Source organism: Artemia sp. Qi Xiang Cuo, chromosome 1 (assembly GCF_049724085.1).
Source record: "Artemia sp. Qi Xiang Cuo chromosome 1, ASM4972408v1, whole genome shotgun sequence".
Lineage (NCBI taxonomy): Eukaryota > Metazoa > Arthropoda > Branchiopoda > Anostraca > Artemiidae > Artemia > Artemia sp. Qi Xiang Cuo.
Window position 1 is genome coordinate 13,801,645 of NC_142794.1, and position 26,879 is coordinate 13,828,523.

The window sequence follows — 26,879 nt, forward strand, 5'->3', positions numbered from 1 at the left end:
GAATTTGAGTGTTCACGGCATCTACAAGTGGCCTCACTTTAGCCGTCTTGTCGCATTCCTGGAGCTCATTATTATTTGCAAAGGGCAGGTTATTCTTTATCTTCAGAAATCTGTTGCGGCTTATGACTTTTCCAACTATAGAAATGACTAGGTCGTCTAACCTGGATCAGTACATTCTCTCACTGAGAAGGCGATGATATCCTGATAGTAGCACAATTCCCGAAAAATTGGCAAGTTCTTCAAAGCTCAATGTAAAGCTGATGTCAACATTCTGAGAAGCATATCGTGTTGTTTCCCGTATGATCATAGTGCGAACTGTTTCGTCGTAGAACTGACAAAAAACCTCGAATTCAGAAATATTTATCATGTGACTGACCTTGTCTCCCAGTCTCGGTAGCGATTCTGATGGAAGATCTCCAGGCTGTGCTCTCTTTTTCCATTTTGGCATATCCCTTTGGATTTTTTTGTAGGTCCAGATTTTTTAGAGGTGGGTTTCGAAGACTGTCCTTGCAATACTGTTGGGGCTGTTTTTCTACGATTGCTTAATGGGACGTCATCTAAATCTTCAGCATCCAAAGTAGAAGTGGCAGGAAGCCCGGATGGATTATCTCCAGCTACATCGTCTGTTACGGAAGTATGGGTGATATCAAACTCTGTCGTCCCTGCAAAATCACTTGGAAGATCATTCAAAGACTCAGTACTGTTCTCGTCCTCTCCTTCTTTGTTACTAACTACCTGCACAACAGGAGGAATTATGACCATGTTAATCTCCTCCTCATCATCAATTAGTTCGTCTAGTATAGCTACAGCTTCTTTCACAGATACATACCGTTTGGGAGTCACCTGCAAAATAAAATACACCGTCAGTTGCAGATCCGTAAAACATTTTGTGGGGCCTAAACGCCCAACGTTCCCAATAGGGAGCACCTTTAGTTATCCAATACTGTGTCCTCACTCTGTGGTTATTTTAATATAAGCACTCCATAGATTCTAAGGTCGGTAAGTACAGAGTTTTTAAACACAAAAACAAGATCTTCAAACACTCATCTTTGCTGGCATTTCGCCCCAACTGCTAGTTCCCAAAAACTGACTTTTAGCTGCATTTCAGAAAATCTTGAAAACTCACCTGATTCCAATTGAAGGCACAGAAAATTCGAAGAAGTTGCTGGTTTGCCTTAGATTTCTATGAAAAGCTTAAACCTGTCCGAGCTGCTACCTTGTGGGAAAAAAAAATCAAAATGAGACGTTCCCAAACGGGAACGTTGAGCGGTAATGGGTTAGTTGTAATGTAAACGGAATATTTAAATTATAATATTTAATCTAAATAATTTAGCCAAATGCCCTCATGTACTCACGAGGAGGGAGGGGAGTCTTCAAGTCTGTAACTAGGTTTGTCGTAATTTTATTTTTTATAGGTGTTTATCCTTACGGAATATCCGTGACAATGAGGAAAAAGACGGTGCATTTCGTGGGATGTGTCTAATGATCAGTGTTAATCCGGCTGGCATTATTCAAGACTTCATCTTCTTCTGTGATGCAGTTGCTTCTTGGTCCAACCCGAAACAGGATTTGAAGGAAATGTTTCAAAAGGTATATCTATTAGGGTAAGACACCCAGTAGTCGGCCACCTGCCTATTCTTGGACAGAATCTTTTATACTATTTTAATGACCAATTTACAATGACCCGTTTGTATGTCCGAGTTTAGGCAGAATTGTCACTTGTTAGTAAATTCAAAAATAGGAGGCGCTGTACAAGTGAAACTATTTAAATTAGTAAACTTCTTGTTCAGAAATTCTTCAGAAATTTTTTGATACAAAAATTAAGTTTCTAGGTGGTATAATACAGTAATTAGAGTAGTTTAAATGTCAAAAAGTTTTCAAAGTGATTAAAGTGTCCGACTACTGGGTGTCTTACCCTATATCTTTTTTCCTCAATCGTTACATGGTTCAGTCATGAATATTTAGGTCAACTAATATTGATGATTTAAATGTTTACATATTCATTTTTTTATTTATTATTCATTTATTTTTATTTTTTATTTATAGTATTCATTTTATTTTATTCTAGCTTCTTTATTCTTTACTCTAGCTTTTTTTTTTAATCTTCCACTCTTAATTTATCTACCTCATTCTTATTATCTTAATTCTAGTTTCTGAATTCTTTACTCTTCTTTATTTTTTATTCTAGCTTATTTGCTTTTTTAATCCTTATTCGTTTATTTTGTTCTATTTATTTCATTCTAAAATTAATTTTATTTATTTATTTATCTTATTCTAGCTTCTTTACTCTTTAATCAACTTTTCTTTACTCCAGCATTACTCTTGTTACTTTTCTTTACTCTTCCATTCTTTATTCATTTATTTTATTCTAAGATTCATCTATTTTATTCTAGCTTCTTGGTTCTTTACTCTTCTTTATTCGTTAATCTTGCTTCTAGCTGCTTTACTCTTGTTTTATTTTTATTCATTTATTGTATTCTAGCTTCTTTGTTCTTTAATCTAGATCCTTTACTGTTCTATTCTGTATCCATTCATTTTATTATATTTATTTCGTTCTAAAAATTCATATTTTTTTTCTAGCTTCTTTGCTCTAGCAGCTAGAGTCAAGCCATTATTTTTTGCTCTTCTTTTTTCTTTATTCTGCCTTCTTTACTGTTATATTTTTGTTTATTTACTTTGTTCTATTTATTTTATTCTAGCTTCTTTATTCTTTTCTCTAGCTTCTTTGGTGTTATATTTCTTTATTTATTCTTTTATTCTATTTATATATATATATATATATATATATATATATATATATATATATATATATATATATATATATATATATATATACAAGCCTCTTTACTCTTCCGGTTCTTTGTCCATTTATTTTATTTTTTCTAAAATTCATTTATCTTATTTTAGCTTCCTTATTCTTCACTCTAGCTTCTTTGCTCTTATGTATCTTTATTAATTTGTTTTATTCGATGTATTTTATTCTAAAATTCATTCATTTTGTTACTACCAGCGAACCCTGTCGGACAAAAGGCATGAAAAAAAATTTACTGTGTGCTCTTTTGTGAGAATCGGAGAAGGTACTTTTCTGTTATAGGGCCTATGTTATAGCGCCTGTGTATATGTTTATAATATTGTTAGTTATTACTAACATAGTATTGTCACCTTTCCTGTATGATTTTTTCTGCTGTTTTGACTAATTTACCCTATCCCCACTTTTTCAAGTATAATTTTGTTAAAAGTTTCTCTGAATAGTTTTTTTTCTAAAGTTTTTTTTTTACAGTTTGCTTGAAAAAAAGAGCAGTTAAATGTTTTCCACTTATCTAACTTAGCCCAGATTTCCCATTGAAGACTATGGTTGAGTTTGCTAAAAGTTTTATTTTGTTAATAGTTGATTATTTTTTTTTCAAAATTTGTTCTCAGTTTTTGAAAAATTTGCTACAAAACAAAAATTTGTAAATAGTTAAATCTTTCCATCTTTATAAGTAACTTCTCTTGGTGCTACAGACTTGATTATCCAAGTTTACGGATCGAAGTTAGAAGACTAGAAGTCTTCTTCTAAACATTTGTTCTCTGGAAAAAAAAAATTCTTGGGGATTTAAAGACAAGTAGTTGATTAATTGTAAATGAACCTTTCAGGCAAATAAATACTTTCAAGATGCTATATATGAGATAATCACCTGGTTTAAAACGTTTACTTTATACGAACTTCATTTTATTTATAAATATGTATGTTTTTTTTACATTTATATTTATTTAAATCTACTATATATCTATACTATTTATCTGTATATATTCATTTTATTTACATATTTGTATAAACTTTTGTTTTTTCGTTCTTTTTCTGTTTGATAAGAGGCTAGAATATATTTAGAGTTGCCGTTAAATTTGCTTCAGGGAATAATGTTTGAGTTCAAGGCGAATTTTCTTCTTTTTCTTTCCGGATAGGGATGTAGTGAAGCAATTTGTACCCAAACGTTCAACGTGATGGTTCAAACGGTTCAGAGTGGACATTATTCTGTGATTATTCTTAGCATTAGAATAATAAATTGAATGCCTTCTAAAGGACCAAAATATTTTTCTCTTTTTTTAGTAATCTACCTCACAGTGGCGACAAAAGATACATTTTAAACCTTAGACTGTCACCTACACTCCTTTTAAAAAAAGATTAAATAACATGACCCAAACCAGACACACTTCAAACCATACAAAAATAAAACAATCCATTAAAAAACTGAAATTTTCTTCCCGTAATAAAGGGCGTCCTCCGCCCATTGGAAGCCCTTCTAACGGTGGCCTTTGTTACTATTTCAAATCTTTTCCAATGAGGACCCGTCATGTCCCCACTTGAAAAAGGGAATTTCCCTTTACTCTCATAAAGGAGACTAATGAAAAATGATAATCATTTAAGAATAACTAATTCCTTGTTTCTTGACAAACATTCGTTTTTATAGTAAAGATAAGTAGTTGAGTAGCTGTAAATGAATCTTTCAGGCATTTTGAAAATGTGATATTTGAGAGAATTCACTGGTTTAAAACGTTTGTTTTGCACAAATTTTATTTTATTTATAAGCACTTACATTTATATTATACTTACTTTTTTTATATTTCATTGATGTATTTGAAAATAAATTTTATTTATTTTGTTTAATTTTTGTATAGATATTGACTGGTTTCAAAACACAAGTTGGTACTAAAAGTTGCAGTACAAACTCTTTGTTATTTCTTGCAACTTGTAATAAACACGATGATCTGATACTGATAGGAACTTTTTTTCCCAAGAAAAAATCAGAATTTTTTTTCCAAGAGTTAGGGCTAGTTATCTATAATAAAAAAGAAGTATGCTTTTTAAGACGGGAGAATGACGGTAAGGAACCGGAGCGTCATCAATGAACACACGTAATAGCTATCATTCCTGAATCACCTTATATTGATGATTTTTTCTAATTGGTTGCATATATATATTATACATAATATATAATAATATAACATAATAACATTTATATTAACGTAAAATTATAATATTATACTTTGGTTATATTTATATTATACTTATTTTTATATTTATTTATATTTTATCGATGTGTTTGAAAATTTTCATTTTTTTCATTTTTCTTTTTTTTTCAATTGAAATTTCATTTCAATTTTCATTTTTGATTTATTTTGTTTAATTTATGTATAGATATTAACTGGTTTCAAAACACAAGTTGGTACTGAAAGTTGGACACGCTTTTCCGATCAATTTCCCGCAGCTCTTAAGGAGCGTATCACCCAGATTTATGGCGTTTGATTCAAAATAACACTAGGATAAGTTAGGTGAGTTGTTGTTTGTTTATTTGTTTAACTTATTTTTGAAAAGAAGGGCCTACCATTTCACTCAAGACAAACAACCAAACTTCATAAGTTAAATTATTTTAAGGATCTCTAATTTGTAGATTTAAATTTTCTTTTTGTTTTATATATTTTTTTCATTGTCTTTTAATTTAGTATGCCCGAGCATTTTGTTGAGTGTCCTCGCTGCCGGGCAAGTTTATATATTCAGTTGTGATTTATTTTGAAGATTAAAACCTTGAAATTGTAAAAAGTGAGTATTTCTCGGTGCTAGAAGCGAAATAGTATAAATAATGACAAAGCTATAAATAGCAAATAAAACTTAGCAAAACAAGAATGGTATATCAAATATCAATAATAAATGCGTTTTAATTAAACAAATAATACACAATCTGTCCTCATTAACCGGGAAAATATATCCCATCGTTTCGCAATATTAAATAAAATACAACTAAATGATGATTAATAATGTAAATTTTAAGATCGTGGGAGATTATTAACTATAACCAGTATGGCACCCTGAAGGGGTCTTTATGAGCTCACCCTCCCAGATTTGAAATAATAAATAAATTAATAAATAAAAAGGTGTTATATAAATACTAGAGTAAGACTTCGTATTTTATTTGGATTATCAGAATTCAAAAAAAAAATTGGTACTAAATTAGGCTAAAAATTCTAAATTTGCTACTTTAAAATGTATGTTTGCACAATTTGTTCGAATTTTACTTATTTTTGCATAATGCTTTTGTATTAAAATAAAATTGAAAGTTTAAGTTATTTTCCCAATTTTTGTTCAAAATTGGAGCATTATTCTTGTACATTGAACCCTTTAAGTAAAGTATACCGACAAGTTACGTCTATGCTTTACTATATTACCCACATTTAGAGTTTATTGTTTGCTTATTATTATAATTTTTTCATTGTTTTTACTATTTTATTAAACAAATTTCCCATCACCAGTTATTGAGTAAAATAGATAGACAATAAATCAGTTATTCATTATTTTATTATATATGTCATTACTCATTATTTCAGAGGTCAAATTCTGAATTGAAGGCTAATTAAGCGTAATAAAGTTTTATCTTAGTCGCCCACTTAAAGAATGCATAAAAATAACATAAGAAAAAAAATTGGGAAGAGGGGCGGGGAAGGGACATTGGTATGACAAATTCGTAATACCATAATACAAAAAAATAGTGGGGACATGGAATACTAATTCACCCATGGTGGTCCGTTACTAAAACCTAGTATCTGTATTTTCTGAGTTTTCGAGAAAAATGCAGAATAAATATATTTTTATACTTAATTACTTAAAGTTCTTAAAAATATATTGGATTTATTATTCTGTTGTATGGAGTGCTGTATCACGGTTTAAGGTGTTTTTACTTATTAGTCACAGTCCAAAGCCTGGCTGTCCTCAGCCAAAAACTAGTATTTCTATTTTCCGAGTTTTATAAAAAAATTGCAGAATAAATATTTTTTTATTCTTGATTACTTAAAGTTCTTAAAAATGTATAGAATTTATTATTCTGTTGTATGGAGTGCTGTATTACTGTTTAAGATATTTTTACTTATTAGCCACGGCCCAAATTCTGGCTGTCCTCAGCCAAAACCTAGTATCTGCATTTTCTGAGTTTTCTAAACAAATGCAGAATAAATATTTTGGTACTTGTATTCTTCTAATATGTTTCTCTGACACTCAATCCTATTAAAATATACCAAGGTAAGATAAAAACATAATACTTTAGAAACAAATTTGGACTATGTATTTTCTCATTATGGGGGGGGGGTAGAGTATAGCGGATCTGGCTGCATAATGTGTTAGGTACAATTATTCTCCTTATTATTTAGTAAGAATTGTTTTCTAACTTCGCAATGTCCAAATACTTTACCGCCACTTTCCCCCCCTAATGTGTAAATATATAGCCCAAATTATATATTTTCCATCTATTCTGTCACTTCTCTTTGTCTTGTCTCACGCACAGCTGGAAGAAACTAAGGAAAGAAAAAAGTGTTTTATAAAAATGTGTCAATGAATGAGCAACTTGAGCGGTAGGGTCTTTATCATACAAGTACCAATATTTTTTTTATACTTAGTTACCTGAAGTTCCTAAAAATGTAATGAATTTATTATCCTGTTTTATGGAGTCCTGTGTTACTGTTTAACATGTTTTTACTTATTAGCCACAACCCAAAGCTTGACTATTCTCTTCCAAAAAACCTAGCATCTGTATTTTTCGAGTTTTCGAGAAAATTTCAAAAAAGTGATTTTTGAATTTTTGGAACAGGAGAAACAGATGAAAATACAGATTTTTGTCTACAGGTTTCAGAAGTCTAACACTATAAATTTAACATGAATACTTTCTATTTTGTAACACTTTAAAATCCACTTGCCTCTAAGGGTATTAAGATTAACCTCAAATATATTCCCAGCCACTCAGGTGTGTTATGAGCAACCATCATGTCAAAGATTCTGCTCAAAAGAAATTTGAATATTTTTGAAAAAATTTTGAATAAATTTGAATATTTTTAAAGAAATTGAATATTTGCTTTCCAAGTGAGGGGCTCATCCTTCTGACAAGTATTTCTTGATGTTAAGTTTCAGAGGACCCTGTAACAAATAATGGACAAAATTGTTCCTTTTTTTTTCTCTCTGAATTATTGCAAAAGTGACTTCTATGTCTCTCTGCTTCTTTACAGGCCAGTGAACCTTTGGATGGATTGGTATAGTCTATAGAGGCGTTTTTTTTTCGGGGGGGGGGGGGGCAGGGGGCACTAGCCCTGGGGGCACAAATTTTAGTGGTGCAAAATTTCAATTGAGTAATCTAACGGTTTTAGTCACTTTGTAATTTTTTGAAATTTTATTTTTATTGAAATAAAGCAGAAGGCGCAGTTAATTGATGAAAATAATTAATAAATTATTGATTAATTAATGAAATAATAATAAATTAAAAAAAATAATCAAATAATGATAACTAAATAATGATAATCAAATTAAAATAATTAAATAATAAGCTAAAAATAATCAAAAAAAAATTATTAATTAGTTAATGAATTGAAAATAATGTTGTTAATAAATGAAAGTTTTTTTTTTAATTTGGCCTGAAAATTTTCTGGAAGACGGTGGGGGGGGGGGGCCAAATAAAGTTTTGCCCAAGGCGCAAGAGATGCCAGATCCGTACATGATAGTTTAGCATTTTATGTGTATTTGATTATGGATTGATATTATCTATCCATAATATTAAAAAAAAATGACCATGCCCTATTTGAATATAATATTCTAGCATCATAAATTTTCATTTATGTCAAGCTCCACTAATTACTACCTTCAGGTAAAAGCCTGGTTGGCCGCACCCTCACAAAAATTCGTGAACTTCTAGTATTCCATTTAATAGTCCAGTGGCTAGAATCTAAGGAGCCACTACAAGGCATATAAACTGCAGTAAGTAGTGCCATTATAATGTTCTACTTTTTTTTCCTTTTTGAAACTAGAATATGCTAGAAAGATATTTCTAGGCTGGAAAGATGCTAGAATTTGGCTGAGGACAACCAAACTTGAAAGCAAATAAGTCTGACGTTGAATATTGTCGGACTTGGATAATAATTTGCAGAAAAATCATCCGAATTTTAAAATAACTGAAATAATAAAAAAATCAACTGAATTTTTATGATATTCTTGGCAAGACTAGTCTTAAATCTGAAATGGTTGGCCTATTTTCTGTGATCATGAACATGCTGATGAATTCCCTAAGGGGACAGGGCACATTTCAGTTTGTGAGTTAAGTCTTTAACAGAACTTTGGAATATAAAGCTCTTTATATACTCGTAGTTCTATATAAAGAATTTAAAGAATATAGAACTTTAGAATAGAATGTAAAAACAAAAATCTACAACAAAATTCGGATTTTTGGTTACGGTATCCAGTATCTTATTTAAATTATTTCAAAGCTGTTTTCAGTATCTTCATTGGGGGCGGGGGCATATAATAATAAAATGAAACACAATAAAATAATGAAAATGGTGGGGGTTAATCTCTTAAAAGCCTCTAAAATTGTTCAAAATCTAGGACCTCCAAAACTTAAAATTGAAATTTAATTAGATTTTAGTTACAGAATTTTAATGCCCAGCTTGGTAGAAATAGGGATAGATAGTATCCTAGCCTAGGTAAATTTGATGTAGGAAAAGAAAGCAGTAATGGCTACAGACTTACACACACATCTATGTGTTTATCACAGACGACAAACACACAGAGACGACAACCAACAACCTTTTAATTTCTAATTTTACCAACCCCCCCCCCCCTTGTCCTTTTAGGGTATAAATAGGCATTAGGGTGCAGAAAAATGAAAACCTGAATTAAGATTTGAAGTCAGCATGCTTGATTTGACAGGAAACGACTATTTAAACTCCAAAATATTTATAAACACAAAAATCGAAGTGTGTGTAAGTCTGTAGCCATTACTGCTTTCTTTTCCTACACCAAATTTACCTAGGCTAGGATACTATTTATCCCTATTTCTACCAAGCTGGGTATTAAAATTCTCTAATAAAAATACAATTTTCCTACCTGGGATCCTGTTTTTGTTCCTGTGCTGTAAGTAGAATTCATCTTGGTCGGTACTATATCCAGGAGTCGGTTTTACAGGGGCATATACTATTATAACTGATGCCTTCCACCTTTCAGTCATGAAATGAGCAACAAGCATTCTATTATTAATACTTTTCTAACCTAAACAAGGCTTGGCAGCTTCCTTATTCATCACGAGCCCTACTCCCTGCCTATGCACCCCACCCCTCCTGCGTTAGTGAATAAATTCCATGTCACCTAATTTCAGGTTTCCTGACTGATATGAGTTTTTGGAAATCTTAGCAAGTTCAATTCAAAGCCTCTGAATTCCTCAGTCCAAATGTCACCATAATACTTGCTTCATAACGTTGTAACATTCCAAGTTGCAATTTTCACATTCTTTAAATCGGTGAAGTTATTATTGCCTCAGGAAAAGCAATGGGTCCCAAACCAGTGCAAGACAGTGATTAATATATCTTTTTAAGCCTACATAAAGGGCTTAAGCCAGGCTTGAACCATAGAGGAAGAAGTCCGTGGGACCTCCAGTAATAACGGAGCCTTCATGCACTCCTGGGCCCATCTTGGTCTCAACATGGTTTTCCACACTTGATGAAGCTCATCAAGGAGGCACACTTGTGCCTCTATAAAGAGGCGACCCACCACAATGTTAAGCGATTTCAGGTCCTAGAGGTCGCAGAGAGACGGCGGTAATTGCATTTTGTAGCCCAAGCTCAAACTAAGAAACTTGCAAAATTTCATCCTCCTCCGACTTTATCTTCATGGGGTAAACTGGGCCGGAAGTTTGGACCCTCCCACCACAGCCCCCTTTAACGTTGTCCGATTGGGCTGAAATTTAGAGGTTAAGCTTTCCTAGGGCCCGGGAGCTTATCCTCGAAATTTCAGCTCAATCCGATCACTCCTTCCCTGTTTTCAAAAAACCAAATATAGCCACTTAAAATTCATCTCTTTTTTTTTTCTTAGCCACGCCTACAGGCCACAGTTGGCAACGGATCCGGTTGAATGAGGACTCATTCGAAGCAGAATTCGACCTGTTAGGGCCTTTTGATATTTTCAGACCGAAAAAATTATCCCCCGAATTTACATTTACGAAAAACCTCGTTTTCCTATATTAGCCCATGTTAATTTTTCCCTCCACAACCCCCCTTTAACGTTGTCTGATCGGGCTGAAATTTAGAGGATAAGCTTTCCTGGGGCCTGGGAGCTTATCGTCGAAATTTCAGCTCAATCTGATCACTCCTTCCCTGTTTTCCAAAAACCACATATCAAGATTTTTGGGAATTTGCTTGCGTCGAAAATACCTTCTATTTGCTAAACAACAATTACTATTGTGTTTGTATAGTCCAGCGGCTAAGACTTCAGACTTTCAGGCGGAAAACTCGGGTTCGATTCACCATCAGAGCAACTTTTTTATATACTTTGAAAAGAAACTCAGTTTCTTTTTTAAATTATTTGAAAAAAATTACGTTTTCTAAAGAGTTAAAGAGGCTGAGTTACAAGGTCGACCCTTAAAACGTACAGGGATTAGGAGGCACAGTTGGGGGGCTGTTAAAGAGGCTGAGTCACAAGTTCGAACCTTAAAACGTACAGGGATTAGGAGGCACCCTGTACGACGTGATTTGAGTATTCAGGAATTAAAAGCCTTAACACAAGAATGTTCAAGAGCGGGGAGTTTGGGGGGCGGCAGCCCCCCATCTTTAACTCCTGACACGATCAGCTAACAGTTAGTCAAGCAATAATAAGTAATAAACTGTACAAAAACGTGCAGAAATTATTTGAAAAAAACTACGTTTTCTAAAGAGTTAAAGAGGCTGAGTTACAAGGTCGAACCTTAAAACGTACAGGGATTAGGAGGCACAGTTGGGGGGCTACCACCCCCAAACCCCCCGCTTTCGCAGCCTTTAAATATAAAAAAAAATTTCTTTAAACTGAAAGTAAGGAGCGACATTAAAACTTAAAAAGAACAGAAATTATTCCGTATATGAAAGAGGCTGTGCCCTCCTCAACGCCTCGCTCTTTACGCTAAAGTTTTTATTGTTTAAAAAAAGAGTTGTGAGAAAGTCAAACTTTAGCGTAAAGAGCGAGGCGTTGAGGAGGGCACAGCCTCTTTCATATACGGAATAATTTCTGTTCTTTTTAAGTTTTAATGTCGCTCCTTACTTTCAGTTTAAAGAAATTTTTTTTTATATTTAAAGGCTGCGAAAGCGGGGGGTTTGGGGGGTGGTAGCCCCCCAACTGTGCCTCCTAATCCCTGTACGTTTTAAGGTTCGACCTTGTAACTCAGCCTCTTTAACTCTTTAGAAAACGTAGTTTTTTTTAAATAATTTCTATCAACAAGAGTTGAAATCCTGTACAAGCAATCTCAAGCCTGTTACTTCCAACTCATCATATATCCATGCCTATAAATTTTATACTACTATGGGGACAGGCTATATTAGATAACTTAGCTAGGAAATTGTTTTTAAGCCCAAAATAGCCCACCAAAACAAACAAAACCCGAAGAAACTCATCAACCAGAAACCAGGGTAAATATTGTGTCGATTACTAGGCTATAATTTCATAAAGGGGCACAACTTCTCCACCCTGCAGTGTCGTTTGCAGTGATGGCTCTGGTTTGGGAAAGGTCCACCCTGACGCCACTTTGAGGCCCCACAAGTAGGATTCCCCTTTCGGGGATAAGGAGAGAGGAAGCAGCTTATGATGGAATTGTATTTTCGACATAACACCTTTAAATTAAGTGTTGTTTTCTTAGACCCATATGCCGTTATATGACGAACAAATAAACTTTCAAATGGGGATAAATCCACTTAGTTAGACAGTGAAAAAAACAAGAGGTACAAACGTCCAGATATTTTGGTCACATATACACGTGTATGTGATTGAAATATCTGGACTTTTGTACCTGTTTTTTCACTGTCTAAATAAGTGGATTTATCCCCATTTGAAAGTTTATTTGTTCATGATGGAACACAAATCTCAAACCATATCACGACAACTCCAGAACTCCAACCTTTTATACCCATCCTCTTCTCGTCAGGGTACTCGTTAAGGAAAACGGGGGAAATTGAATTAAGTAACACTGGGTTTATTTAAAAAAAAAATATACATCATCGATTCCCTGAAGCATGCTTGTGCGGGAGAAAACCCTCCTAATAAAAAAAAAAAAAAAAAAAAAAAAAAAAAAAAACATAATTAGAGCTCAACTTACCGAACCTGAAAACCAACGAACCTCCAAACAACACCCAACAAAATTATAATCATATTCAGCTGCAACTAAACCCTCCTCAGTAAGGACAGTAAGTTTACGCTGAAGCATTAAACCCATAAGACTAGAAAAATAAATTAAAATACCAGAAACCTTAATTTAAATTAACGTTGTCCTTGTTCCAGTACAATAAATAAAGGAAATTGGAAAGAATAATTGTAAATTTTATTACTGCTAAAGTAGAAAAAGATATTTTACCGCTGATGATATTGTCACAGTTACAAAACTGATGTTTTTGGGATGTTGTAAAACACGAATCAAAACTAAAAAAAAAAATGACCGTATAACTCGCATCAAAAACTTAAATTTTGCAATTTTGAGTATTAAATTAGCACTTGGTAGAAATAAAACTGAAAATTTCAGAAACCAATTGTGTTAGTTTTGTTTTTCGTTAGTTTTTTTTTTTTTTTTTTTTTTTTTTTGGCTCAAAAAGATCTTTTAAGTTTAAAAAGATTTGCTAAAAAAAAAGTCATTCATAGCTTTTTCTTTGTTTCTTTAAAATGTAAATGCTTAAGTTCTTTGTGTCCTTTCTTTGTTTTTTTTTCTTTTTACTAAAAAGTTCTGTTTGAGGTTTTAAAAAGTTTCCCAATTTTTTTGTAAATAATTAAATCTTTGCTATTTTTCTAAAGTTTTTTGAAGTTTGTCTTTTTGTCGCTGTTTTTTGCTGAAGATGTTTTTATCAAGTTTTAAAAAAGTTTTCTGAAAGTGTTCTTGCAAATAATTAAGTTTCTAAGGATTTATATTATCGCTCCTTTTGCTGAAATCTTGGGTCCTGGAGACATTATCTTTAAGTTTTTTCTTATTATAATTTTATACTATACGGTTTCTGTATTATTATTAATATATATGTATATATATATATATATATATATATATATATATATATATATATATATATATATGTTTATATATATTTATGTTATATATATATATATGTTTATATGTTTATTATACTATATTTGCCTTATTTTTTTTTCAGGCTAATCTTGTTGGTCAATTAGGCTCTAGGACATCCAATTTAAGCTAGGCGCATGGCAGCCAATAGGGTTTGTGCTTTTCGACGTTTGTGTTTTTCTCCTATCTTCGCCATCTATTGGGTTTTCGAATGACATCTAGTGACAGTATAACTCCGCCACTGCGAAGCTTACTTTGGCTGCGTTCCTGACTTAACCTCGTGTGACTCCGAGTAACTCTTGAATGTTCTAATAAGCCTGAAATTAACTCATAAGTTTAGAGTTAGCAACCCTTGGAATGATGAAAGTTAGGGGAATAGTCTAATAAATAACATAATTGTCGACTTAAAAGGTTCTGAAAAACCTGTTTATATGAAAAAGGCGTATTTAATGACAGTAAAAAGGATAAAAAATGAGAAAAGCCTATTACTTATATTTCATTCTAAGAAGAAAGTTGAATATACAAATAACGATTTTTAATATAGGTTGAATACTGTATATAGTTTAATATATATATATATATATATATATATATATATATTAAACTATATACAGTATTCAACCTATATATAAATATATATATATATATATATATATATATATATATATATATATATATATATATATATATATATATACATTATATGTAATATATACAACATCGTTTAAATAAAAATATAGCTTAAGTAATGAATATATATTTTTGCATTTTTAATCTTTCGTATTATCTTTTCTTTATTCTTGTTCCTCCCAAAAACTTGACGAACTACAGCCTTGAACAAACAATGAAATCCCCCCCCCTTGATTTTGAAAAATATATTTTTGTCCCTTTCCTACATTTTTCGTGAATTGAGACCTCTGTATATATGTTGGACTGAATGACTCAGTTGATGACAATTAAGATGGCATTTAAGTATAGATAACCTTAGATGACATTTACATCTAGATGACAGTTAAGTCAAGAACGCAGCCTTTTATTTTATAAGTGCAAATAGTGCTTAGGCTAATTTTTTAGGATTTTTACAATTAGGGGGAGGGTTATCCATAAACTCCCGCCGGTTCATTTTTTATTATTTATTATGATTCTCTACGTTTTATGTAAGTGGTTAATTTATGAGTTTTTTAATTACATTTTTTTAAACTCTGGGTGTTTCTGCCAAACTTTTACCGATATTTTTTTGAAGATATATTAGATTACCGGTTGGTAAATTGTGATTGACTTAACTGTGATAGCTTAAAATAAATATTTGCATAGGACTCCTCGCTATGTCAGTAAATCTACATTGTCCTCAATTAAGGGGTGTTCTCTTTAGTACAAAAATATATTACTTAAATTAAAAGAGGGTTTTTAAATGCAATTTGATAGGTGTCTACATGGTGACTTTAAAATATAATTGTAGTTAATAGGGGACCATTTATTTATTGACTTCCAACCATGTCACTTTTTTAGTTTTTTAATAATACAAATTTTAATTTTTTTTTTCCGGCTTTTTCTCCTATATGGGTGTGTGGGAGGTAGTTTAAAGCTGCCATTTAGGACTATTTTAGGCTAAGATTTTGGCTAGATTTTTATTGGTGTAAAAAAAACCTTCAACTTCTTAGGAAAATTGAACTTGAATTATTGGTATTTTATTTTGAATATTCAAATTTGAATATTTGTAAATATTTGACGTTAACAATCAAGTTTCGAATCTTTGGTTTTTTTTTTATCTCTTTTTTCCCCTTTTTTGAAGTTTCTGATTTTATATTATGCCGTGGTTTGATAACGAAAGCTGTAAAGAGTATTAAAAAGGATTCAAGGAAATGGGAACTTTGTGGGAGGGTCTAAAAAGGTTGGCTTTGAATAGATTGGGCTGGAGGAGGAGCGTGCGTGGCTGTGTTGGCCTCAGGCGGCTTGGTGCTGCAGTGGGTTGTTAGTAGTAGTAGTAATTCATTCGTATTAACTGTATGAAATGTATTTGAAAAAGGGGGTTTTTGATTTGTTGGGGGAGGAATAATGGAAACAAGGAACTTTAAAAAACGTATCAAATTTGTATGTATGCATTTTTGTTAGTCGGAAAACAGTGTCGGGGGAGGAGTCAAACCGTGTACCCAATGAATATGGCCTCGAATAGAAAAGAAATCATTGACTTAGGTTTTTTTTTATACTGATAGCACAAATGAAGTTTAAAAATTGACACATAACGCAAGCCCTTTACTATTAATTTTTTTCCTTTTTCAATCTGTTTGAGAAAGGAGGATTTGGAAATAAATACTTGTAACTGTTTTGTTTGTTTGTTTGTTTGTTTTTTACAATTTTTGTGAAAGAAGTTTAAATGTTAATATATAAAATGTAGATTCTCCTATTTTCTTCTCTTCTTTGTTTTTTTATTTTGTTCTGTTTGTTTGATTTTTGTTTTCTTTTTTTTTTATACAGAAGTAGATACAAAAATATGGTAAGGCGTACAGAGTCTTTTAATATTTTTTTTATGATTTGTTGGGGGAAGAAGGATTAAGAGTGGTCTTTTGAGGGGTTTTTTTTAATTTTCATAAAAGAAGTTAACAGCTGATAGACTCCTTTAGAACCTCTTTTTCTTGCATAAGAGAGTGATCAAAAAGGAACATCGTATATACTAAAATTTGGGCCAAAAGAGTTATTCATTGACACAGGCTGTAGATCCCCCCTCTTTTCGTTTTAAGATAGGTTGGGGTAAGGAGGATTGGGAAAGAAATTTAAATTTTTCTTTTCAAAAAATCAGTTATGTTTTCTATTTCTTTGCGTTATTTAAAAATTGATACGGGATACAGGTCTTCATTTTTTATTCGTCCTTCTTTTTATTTTTTTCCTTTCTCTTTCTTATTTTCTCGTGTTTCAGGGACTAATTGTAGAAAAGTAAGATCTACAAGTGAATCAATAGGATTCATCAGTTGTCAATAAATATCGTTAAACAAAATCGCTTGAGATCCAAAGCGGTTACTTATTATTATTTCACTTTTTGACGAAAAAGCTAATTTTTTTTTTGAATGTATATGTTTATTGTAAGTGTATTTATTTGGTTTGCTTAAAATTTTCTAATCCCGTAATTTCCTTCAATTCTGCAATAGTACGGTATGTTAAAAATTTTCCAAAAAAAAAGAAATTTGCCTTGGCCATTGTTTACAAGTATTTGAGAATATTCAAAATATTCCTCTACCAAATAATAATCTGTTTATTGATATATTTTTAAACAATTAATAATTTTTATTTATCCCAAATTGAAATGCTGGTTCTTTTTATGTAATTAATATTTAAAATTTTTCGAAATAAATAATTGCTAATGTTGCAATTGCCCTCTAGCCCTGCCCCCTTCCCTAATCTTTCCAAATATAATGATCGCTAAGTTTGCCAGTGCTTTGCTGCCCAATAGATTTTCGAAATGTATAATCTCAACTTCATAATTTGTCTAATTAAAATGAATTTAAATCATCATCATTTTCTATTTTGGTGTTTTTAATAATATATGATAAAAAAAAAAAATCTAGTTTTTGAGGCTTCAGGTGATAGACCTTAATCAGGTTTTCAACACTGTGGGAACCAATTTTAGGTGTAATTTGTCGTAACAATTTCACGAATCATCCTGTCATCCAAGTGTTAAACCAAGGGTTACCGCTGTCAACCCCCTTAGAAGGGCTAAATTAAAGGAAATGTGTAATACTTCTTAACAAACGGAGATTAATTGTATGCTTCTCCGGCACTTCCTCTTTTAAACTGCAATTTAATCTCTTCTCTTCTTAACAGATTAATCTTAAAAGGCTTCTAGCTTTTAATTTTTCTCGTTTTCCTTCTTTTTATTATTAGGTTAAACCTTTGCATGTAATTTTTCTATTTTCTATTTGTTTAATTTTTCTATTGATCTATTTTTCTTGTGCAAGAATTTACCTTCATATTAGCAAAAGTGAAAAAAATTATTCCAGTATTTTGGATATCATGATTGCTTTGATCTTCTTTTTGGTTCTGTTTTATTTAGGTCAAAAATTGATTCCTCTCTATTATTATTATATTATTATATATAATATAATAATAATTATTATTATAATAATATAATTATAATATTGTAGTATATATAATAATATAATAATAATTATATTATTATATATAATATAATAATAATTATTATTATAATAATATAATAATATAATTATATTATTATTATATTATTATATTATATATATCTTTATTATCATATTATTGCCAGCTCTTTAATGAAGTTTCTTCAGTTTTTTGTATATTTAAAAATGAGAAATCAAAAAAGGTAACGAATATTGTAAGAAGTAGCAGTTTTCTGCCCTGAAGTCATTTCCAAAGCTATCCGTTTTTGCTATGGCACTATAATTGCTCAAAATATTTCCCGTTTATTGCACTGGGGAAAAAATTGTATTTTGTTTAATAGCTCTTGAATTAAAAGGCACTAGTCAAACCTTCCACGCTAAATTTAAAAATTAACAGTAATTTTTGTTTACCGTCCATGTTTTTGTTTTTCTCTTTTTGTCAAAATTTGTATATTTTGGATTTTTCTTCATTTGTTTTTTAATTTTAGGAAAGTTTCATTGCGTTCTCTAAATTCAAAATATAATCAGTTTTTTTCTCTTCTCCTGCATATTTGCGTAATAATTCCTTTGTGTGCTTAATTTTAAATTAATAACATTGAGTATTAAAATCTCAACGATAAAACTCAAGTAATCATCGTACAAATATTGCTGGCGCTAGAAAATGTCGGAATATATTTTAATGTACAATGCTGAATTAGTAAAACCGTCGTTAATAATGCAAAAAATTGCAAAACTTATTATTGCATTTTAATTTAGCATAGGGAAGCATAAAAAAACATTTCGTCAAACCAAAACTGTCTTTTTTAATGTTGTTATTGCTTTCCTTTGGTTTTTGGTTTTTTATTTAGATTTTTTGTTTTTTTTACAAATTTAAATTGTGATATTTAATTTTTCATGATCCTGAATGGTCTAAGTTGAACATTTAGCATGGGGAAGCATAAAAAGAACTTTAGTTTAACAAAAACTCTCTTTTTTAATGTTGTTGTTGTTTTCCTTTTTTTTTACAAATTTAAAATTCTGATATTTAATTTTTCATGATCCTGTATGGTCTAAGTTGAGCACCACTGAGAAGTTGAAGGTTTTTTATCTATGATAGTTCTCTTGTGAACTTAATTTTAGGTTTAATCTAACATTGAAGTAAGATATTTGTTGGTTTTTTTTTTCAATTTTTTTTATATTGATTTTCCAAATGAAAGTTTTCTAGCTAGTTGACCGATATGTGCTCATTATGATTAGGCTAGATATTGCTTTCTTTTATGTCGTTTACTCTTGAATTTGATTGAGTATTGACTTTTTTACTTAAATTGTTCTTTAATTACCAGAAATTACAAGGCAACAAGTATAACTGAATTTAGTGAAAGCATTTATCGTTTCGTTGTTTTTCAAGCACTATCTACTTGAAAATTTTTTAATCTACCAGAAATTACTAGGTAAAAAAAATACCATAAATTACCATGCAATCAGTATAACCGAATTTAGCGAAGTATTTCTCGTTGTGTTTTTTTTTCTATCAACCACTACCTGCGTCTAAATTTTGCAATTTACCAGATATTACCGTGTAAAAAAATAGTAAAAATTAGCAGGCAAATAGTATAAGTGAATTTAGCGAAATTACTTATCATTTTGTTTTCTGCGCCCACTGCCTACTTTTGAAATTATATAATTTACCTGAAATTACCAGGTACAAAAAAAAATTCTAGAATTTACCAGGCAAGTGGTATCAATGAATTGAGAGAAAATATTTATCGTTTCTTTGTTTTTCAACCACTATCTAATTGAAAATTTTTATAATTTACCAGAGATTTCCCGGTAAAGAAAATTACCCAGCAAGCATGAAAATTATAATTAAAATTAACCAGCATTGCAGGTGAGATATTTGGGTAAGTCCACGTGAGAGTTGTGAGCAAACATAAGTAAATATTTCCTCTATGCAACGGTTAAACGTTGAGTAAATGTTTGCATTGTGCGTCTTAGAAACAGTTTACAAAAGCTGTAATCACTTAATTGCTCATAGAAGCAAAAATCAGTTACTTTAAAGGTAAGACGTTGAATTTGAGAGTTGTAAGCAAACGTGATTAAATTCTTGAACAGTGTCATTTTCTGACTCAGGTGAAAACTACAAGCTGTTGTAGACGCTAAAAAAAAGAAAGTTCAAACGTTTTTTGGTTAATTTGATGTCACGATTTTAATGTATTGGACTTACAAACATGCTTTCTGGATGAGTATCCCACGATGGGATGTGTCTGGGAGAAGTGCTAAGGGGACTCAGTCTTCTCCAGGGGCATTTTGTGCTCCAAAAACATTCGTATATTTTTAGTAAATATGAATTTACGAATAAAATTATCGGGAACAAATTCGTATGAAAGTAAGGGACATTTGGTCGTGGAAGTTCAATTTATGACTAATTAATCGCTAAGGCCAACTTGCTCTGTGATTAAGTATACCTTGATTAGCTTTGAGAATTAAAACTTCATTTAAATTAACTAATGTTCGCTTTTTTTTTTTTTTTTTTTTTTTTTTTTTTTTATTATTATTATTATTACTTGCTTGCTGTAAGAAAATGGAACTGGTTGTACATGTGCAAAAAAATTGGGATTTTTTTATTATTATTATTATTTATTTATTTAATGGAACAATAGAAATTTAACTAAATCTAATAAACGAAGTAAGATGCTTTCACGTCTAATTAAGTGTAATGAAATACTTAAAAGGTATATTATAATGCCATAAAAGTGTGCATTATGATTATATTTTTCTTATCAAAAAAAAAAAAAAATTCAAAGTTTTAATAATACTAGTTGCCTGTATTAAAACTAAAATTACCAGTATTTTTATAATTTGCAATAGGTGAGCTTTATGCTGATTTTTCTGTATGTGTAGACACTGATTTGAATCGCTGTGCTAATTATTACTTGTGCCTCTTTTTGTGTTTTGTTAGTCCCTTAAATTTTTGTGTCAAATTTCGAAATTATAGCTGAAGTAATTGGTTGATAGACATACTCTCTGTTAATTTATCCCTTTGTAATCTAGTACCAGGGGTTTTCAAGGTTGAGGTCATAAATTGTTTTTGCGTATGCAGCCCAGTGTTGCCAGATGTTTGGTTTAAAATTACACCACCGTACAAGTGAAAATGCGCTGAAAGCTCTATTTTTTAGTAAAATTTTGCCGAGTGAACGATTCCCCTCCCCCTCCAAAAAATGTGTCAATTTAAAAAAGATGAGAACGCAAACACCTACAAAAAAGTGCCAAAATGCCGCACATGTGCCCCATTAGCCACTCCGATACCAACTTGCTAATAACATTTTTGTCGAATTTGATTAAGGGATTTCCAAATTTCGTTGACTAATAAGTTGGTAAACTAATTGACTAATAAATTGACAAATTTATTAAGCCGAGTTGAAGAGTCCAGTCCAATCTAACTTCAGGGATTTGGTTAAAATCTGTCTCCATAAGGACCTAGTTATGTGATGAATACAACCATATAATTATTAGCATGAGTAAGAAGAAGACTCCCCAAGAAAAATCCCCAGGAGGTAATTTTTGAGAGAAGTGATTCCTTCCCTACCTGACCGGTCCACTCTGAGCATGGGGGCGCTGTTCTGTTTTTCTGAAGGAGCAGAAAAAAACGGGGCTTGAATGAAATAATGGGTCAACAAAAATCAGATTCTGTTTCTGTTCTGTTTTTTTTTTTTTTTTTCGTTAAAAAAAACTGCTGTTTTGAACACTTAAAGCTTAAAGAGAAAAAAGATTTGTAGGTGATAAGTTTTGTTTTGTTATCAAAAAGTTAATAATAAGATAATTTGTTCAAGCCTTAAAGCTTATAACTTAAAAACATGCACTTTTTAATGTTTTGGAAATTTTACGGGCCTACTGCTTTCGCGTAAAATAATCTTTGATCAAAAATGCCGGTTCGCTCGATGCACAAGTAGGAGGTATACTAAGATGCTTTAGAGCGCTATCTGGCTGCTCTGGATAGGGGTTGCCACTTGCCATGGGTAGTATTTTTCTCTGGCAGTAACACTTTTGAGAAAGTGTTGAGAAACACTTTTGAAAGTGTCTATACAGACAAACATTGCCGTCCTTTTTTTGAAAAATGTGCTATCATATTTATACAGCATCTTCTCGAACCTCCCAGAAATGCATACTAGTTGTTAGAGACATTTCGATGATAAAAAAAATCATCAATTTATGCAGTCAGCTCAAAGTCATTAGTGTTCAAGCAAAGTTCATAGCTGCTTTGGGAGGCGCTAGTCCTCCCCCCCCCCCAGACCATGCTTTTCCCCTTCCCACATCCTTATTTTTGGAAGCCATCTTAAACAAAAGTATGAAATAAGAAAAATGCACGGGAAAAAGGCACTTGTTACTGCCAATTCAAAAGTTTTCATTGCCTCGCGGCTTAAAACAATCTTTTAAAATTCATTATTTCCGAGCAAATGTATGTGAGAGACAAATCAAAAGAAAAATACATGGGTTAAGGGTACTTCGCATATTTTGACGGTGCTTCGCATTAGAAAATACTGTTTTAGGCCATTCACTGAGTTCATTCTTAAGCAAATAAATAAAATTAGATTTTTCAAATTCTTAGTTTCAAAGACATTTAGACCCTTTGCTGCAGAATGCTTTTTTAAGTATTCTCTTCTCTTAAATCGATTTTCAAAGGGATGCAAATAAAGGACAGTTGCACTTTTCCGGAAATTTCTGTTGCTTTATGGTAGAAAATACTTTCTCCAACCTGTACGCTTGCTCTATTATAGAAATTTGCTCCCACTTCAAACTTTTGGTTTAAGAATACGATTGGACATACTTTTGATTTATTAAGGGACGTTTTCATGGTCCGTTCCCAAAGGAAAGGGGCTAGTGACACCCTTGACTATAACTAACTATAAATATTCAATCCAAGGGTACTAATTTTACTTCTTAGCCGAGCCCACTCACCCCCCTCCAGATACTCTGGATATGCCAATATTTCTAAGATGTAAATATAAGAAAAAAACGTACTTTTAACCCCCCCCCCCTCCCCCAAGGATTTATATAAATTTGCAGTACTGTATTTATGCAAATTAATGGGAAAAGCTTACCTGAAAGCTCTACGTCTCTCTGAAAGATAGACTATAGACTAGCAATAGTCTGTTGCTATAGACTAGCAATAGTCTATTGCTGAAGACTGCCACTGTCTATTGCTATAGACTAGTAATAGTCTATTGCTATAGACTAGAATTAGTCTATTGCTATAGACTAGACTTGGAATTTCTCCTAAATCGATTTTAAGGCATGTATGACAGAGTTGCTAACGCTGCAGGAGTGTCTTACGCTTTTGAAGACTTGCCAATAAGTAATATTTCAAAGAACGAAAAGTTTTAAGATTTAAAAAAGACAGAGCTATGGTATCAAAACCAAACAAAGGGAAAAAGAAATAGTGACAAACCTGAATACTCATTTACTGAAAAAGAATTGGACTAAAGTTCTAAGAAAAGCAATGAAATTATTAGAAGATGACAGACTAGCTTTTTTTCAAAATTGGATGATACCAAAAAAGGAAAAAATTCTTTAGGTTTGGGATATCTCAAAATTGCAAGAAAAAGAAAAGGCTTTCACAAGGTTAAAAGGGGCGAGGGTAATACGGAAAGAGTTAAGAGAGATGGGCAGAACATTTTGAGAATATGCCAAACCGGGGTGAGGTTGCAGGAAAAGATATAGAGGAAATATGAAAAGTTTATGATACCTTGAATGTGAAGGAAGATTTGTTTTATGAGGAAGAATGAGGGACAGTACTAAAAGGATTAGAGAATAATAAGGCCCCAGGTGCTGATAGTGTGGTAATTGAGTTTCTTAAATATGGTGGCTCAGAGGTTAGAAATAAGCTGCTGAAGCTGCTATGAGTAAGATTATAAGCTGCTATGAATAAGATTTTTCAAAAAGGGGAAGTACCTAGCGATTTTAGGAAAATTCAATCAAACCCCTGTATTAAAAATATGGTAAGAGTGAGAATGGTAATTATAGAGGCATTAGCTTAGTCTATTTAGGGAGTAAATTACTTAGTAATATGATACTTTTTAGACTGAGAGATTTTTATAGATTATGAGCAAGCATCCGATTCTGTCGATAGAAGAGCTTTAGCAAAGGTCTTATCCAGACTAATATATTAAAGTGATTAGTGCTATGTACGAGAATAACACTGCTGCGGTTAAGGTAGGAAATGGGGTTAGCAGCTGTTTTTGTTTTAGATCAGGAGTTAAGCAGGGTTGTGTTTTATGAAACACGGAATCAAATGGGGAAGAGAAGCTTTCTTGGACTTGGATTATGCTGGTGATTTAAGTATCCTGAATGAAAGTTTGAGCAAAATAAATGAACTTTTGGAGGTTTTGCGAATTTAGACTGCTAGAATAGGTTTGAAAATTAATATTAAGAATACAAAGTCGCTAAGGCTAGGAATAAGTGAAGAAGAAAAGCCAATGTTAGGTAACGAAAAGATAAAAATTTTATCTTCAAAGACGTAAGTACTTGACCTTTCAGCTATGTTAAACAAAATGGATAAATAAAATTCTTAATTGGTTGTGTTTGAAGAAATTATGGGGGGGGGGTGGTTGCCGTCTAATAGCTTTTGACTCTTACAAAGGGCACGAGAACTTTCAATTTCCAAGCGAATGAGAATCTAACGAAATTCTTAAGAGAACTTATTCTATACAAACTGACTTGGTCAGGAAGAATAAATATATAAATAATCAATACGCTGTAGCCTTATCACTTTTTACTTCGACAGCGCTATTGCGCTGCCTATGATAATACCCAGGTATGTGGGATTGTCAACTCTATCAATTTTCTGCCCCCCGTCCTTGTCGTGCTTTTCTCACAGCTGCTTCCGATCAAATTTTGGGATAGTCATTTTGTTTGAAATAATTCGATGGTCATATACCTATGGTTCCAGGTTTGATAAACTCCCCTCCCCCAGCCCTCGCTGCACGGGCTTTAAGTTATGCCAGTTACCCACCCTTTCAATTGGAAATCAAAAGTTCTAGTGTTCTTTTTAAGAGTGAAAAGGGTTGGAAGGGTAACACACCCCTCTCCCTCACGCCCTCTTCCCCAAATGCATCCGATCAAAATTTTGATGTTGGTATTTCGTTCAAAAACTTCAAAAGTCGAATAACTACAACTCAGGGGTTGACTAATCCACCCATTCCCTGAGGCAAGGGCTGTATCTTATACAAGTTACCCATTGCTTACATATTGGAAGGTTTCTGTCGAGCTATTGGTCAAATTGACCTTGTAGGGGGCTCATTCAATTAGAAATTGTATGTTCTAGTTCCTTTTTCAAGTTCCCTTTTTAACAATCAAAAGTGAAGAGAGAGAAACCATCCCGCCCCCTCCCGCGCCAATCAATTCCCTAAACATATCCAATCAAATTTTGAGATAATTATTTTGTTCAACATAGTTTAGAATTCCAGTGACTATGTCTTTTGGTTGCCACCCCCCTCCACAACGCTCGGGGCAAAGACTGTAAACTATGTAATTCGCCCCTTGTTTACATATTATATCAAGAAAAGAAGTTTTTTCAACTAAAAGTAAGGAGCAACATTAAACTTCAAACGAACATAAATTGTTACGCATATAAGGGGGGTTGTCCCCTCTTCAACACCTCCCTCTTCGTGCTTAAGTTTTTTTAGCACTTTTAAAAAAGCTTCTTATTGTTTTAATTAAACGGCACTCGTGTTTCTTGAGCCATTCTTAAAGAATTGGGACAAAATTTAAATTTTGGTGTAAAGAGCGAAGTGTTGAGGATGGGATAATTATACGCATAATAATTTCCGTTGGTTTTAAGTTTTAATGTTGCTCTTTACTTTCAGTTTAAAAAATTTGTTCTTTTTTATTTAATTTCTGACCATTTTTTAATAATGCCAGGAAATCCGCAACCACCTCCACGGAAAATCCCTTTCCTCACGGAAAGATCCTCTAGACAGTTCTATCCTTTTGAAAATTAGCCCCGAACAATTACCCTTAACGTCTCCTCGCGTAAACTTGGGTCGGCAAAGAGAAAGTAAGACAAATAAAAATAATTTAAAACATCAATTCTGGCTAATTTTTCCTTGAAAAGCTCCTCCCTGGAAAATTTCCTCCCCGTGGAAGATTCTCCTCTTAGAAATTCCCAACATAAAATTCAACCTCCCCTCCGACCCAAAAATGTGTGCATGCTTCCCAATAACAAATACTATACTTATACAATGGAAGAATTTTCTAACTTAAACACCTTTCCCCGAGGGGCTGTGGAGAGGGAGATAATTCATCTCCAAATGCCGAGTTATTGAGCTTTTTGACTATACTGAACAGAATGGCTATTTCAAAATTTTGATCAGACGATTTTGGAGAAAAAGGAGGCGTGGGAGGGGGCCTAGTTAACCTCCAATCGTTATGGTCACTTAAAAAGGCCATTAGATCTTTCCATTCGAATAAGCCCTCTCCTGATATTCTAGGACAATTGGGTCGATGTATTTACCCCTGAAAAAGAAAAAACAAATAAACACGCGTCTGTGATCTTTCTTCTTGCAAAAAACATAAAATTCCACATTTTTGCAGGTAGGAGCTTAAAACCTCTACAGTGGGATTCTATCTAATGGTGTAATTTTCATTTAAAAATTCCTTGACTTTTAGGGTGTGTTTCTCTTCTTTTTCGAAAAATAGGCAAATT

At 32.2% G+C, this 26,879-nt stretch overlaps 1 protein-coding gene across 1 annotated transcript in view; it reads left to right on the forward strand.

The window, feature by feature from the left end:
• Tnpo (transportin 1) overlaps positions 1-14,547 on the forward strand; it is a 100,577-nt gene extending 86,030 nt beyond the window's left edge. The window contains exons 15-17 of the mRNA XM_089093640.1: positions 1,416-1,590; positions 5,180-5,313; positions 14,158-14,547. Of these exons, the coding sequence (XP_088949766.1) occupies positions 1,416-1,590; positions 5,180-5,287 (283 nt within the window). The 3' untranslated portion in view covers positions 5,288-5,313; positions 14,158-14,547. The remainder of the gene's footprint in view (positions 1-1,415; positions 1,591-5,179; positions 5,314-14,157) is intronic.
• The last annotated feature ends 12,332 nt before the right edge of the window (positions 14,548-26,879 follow it).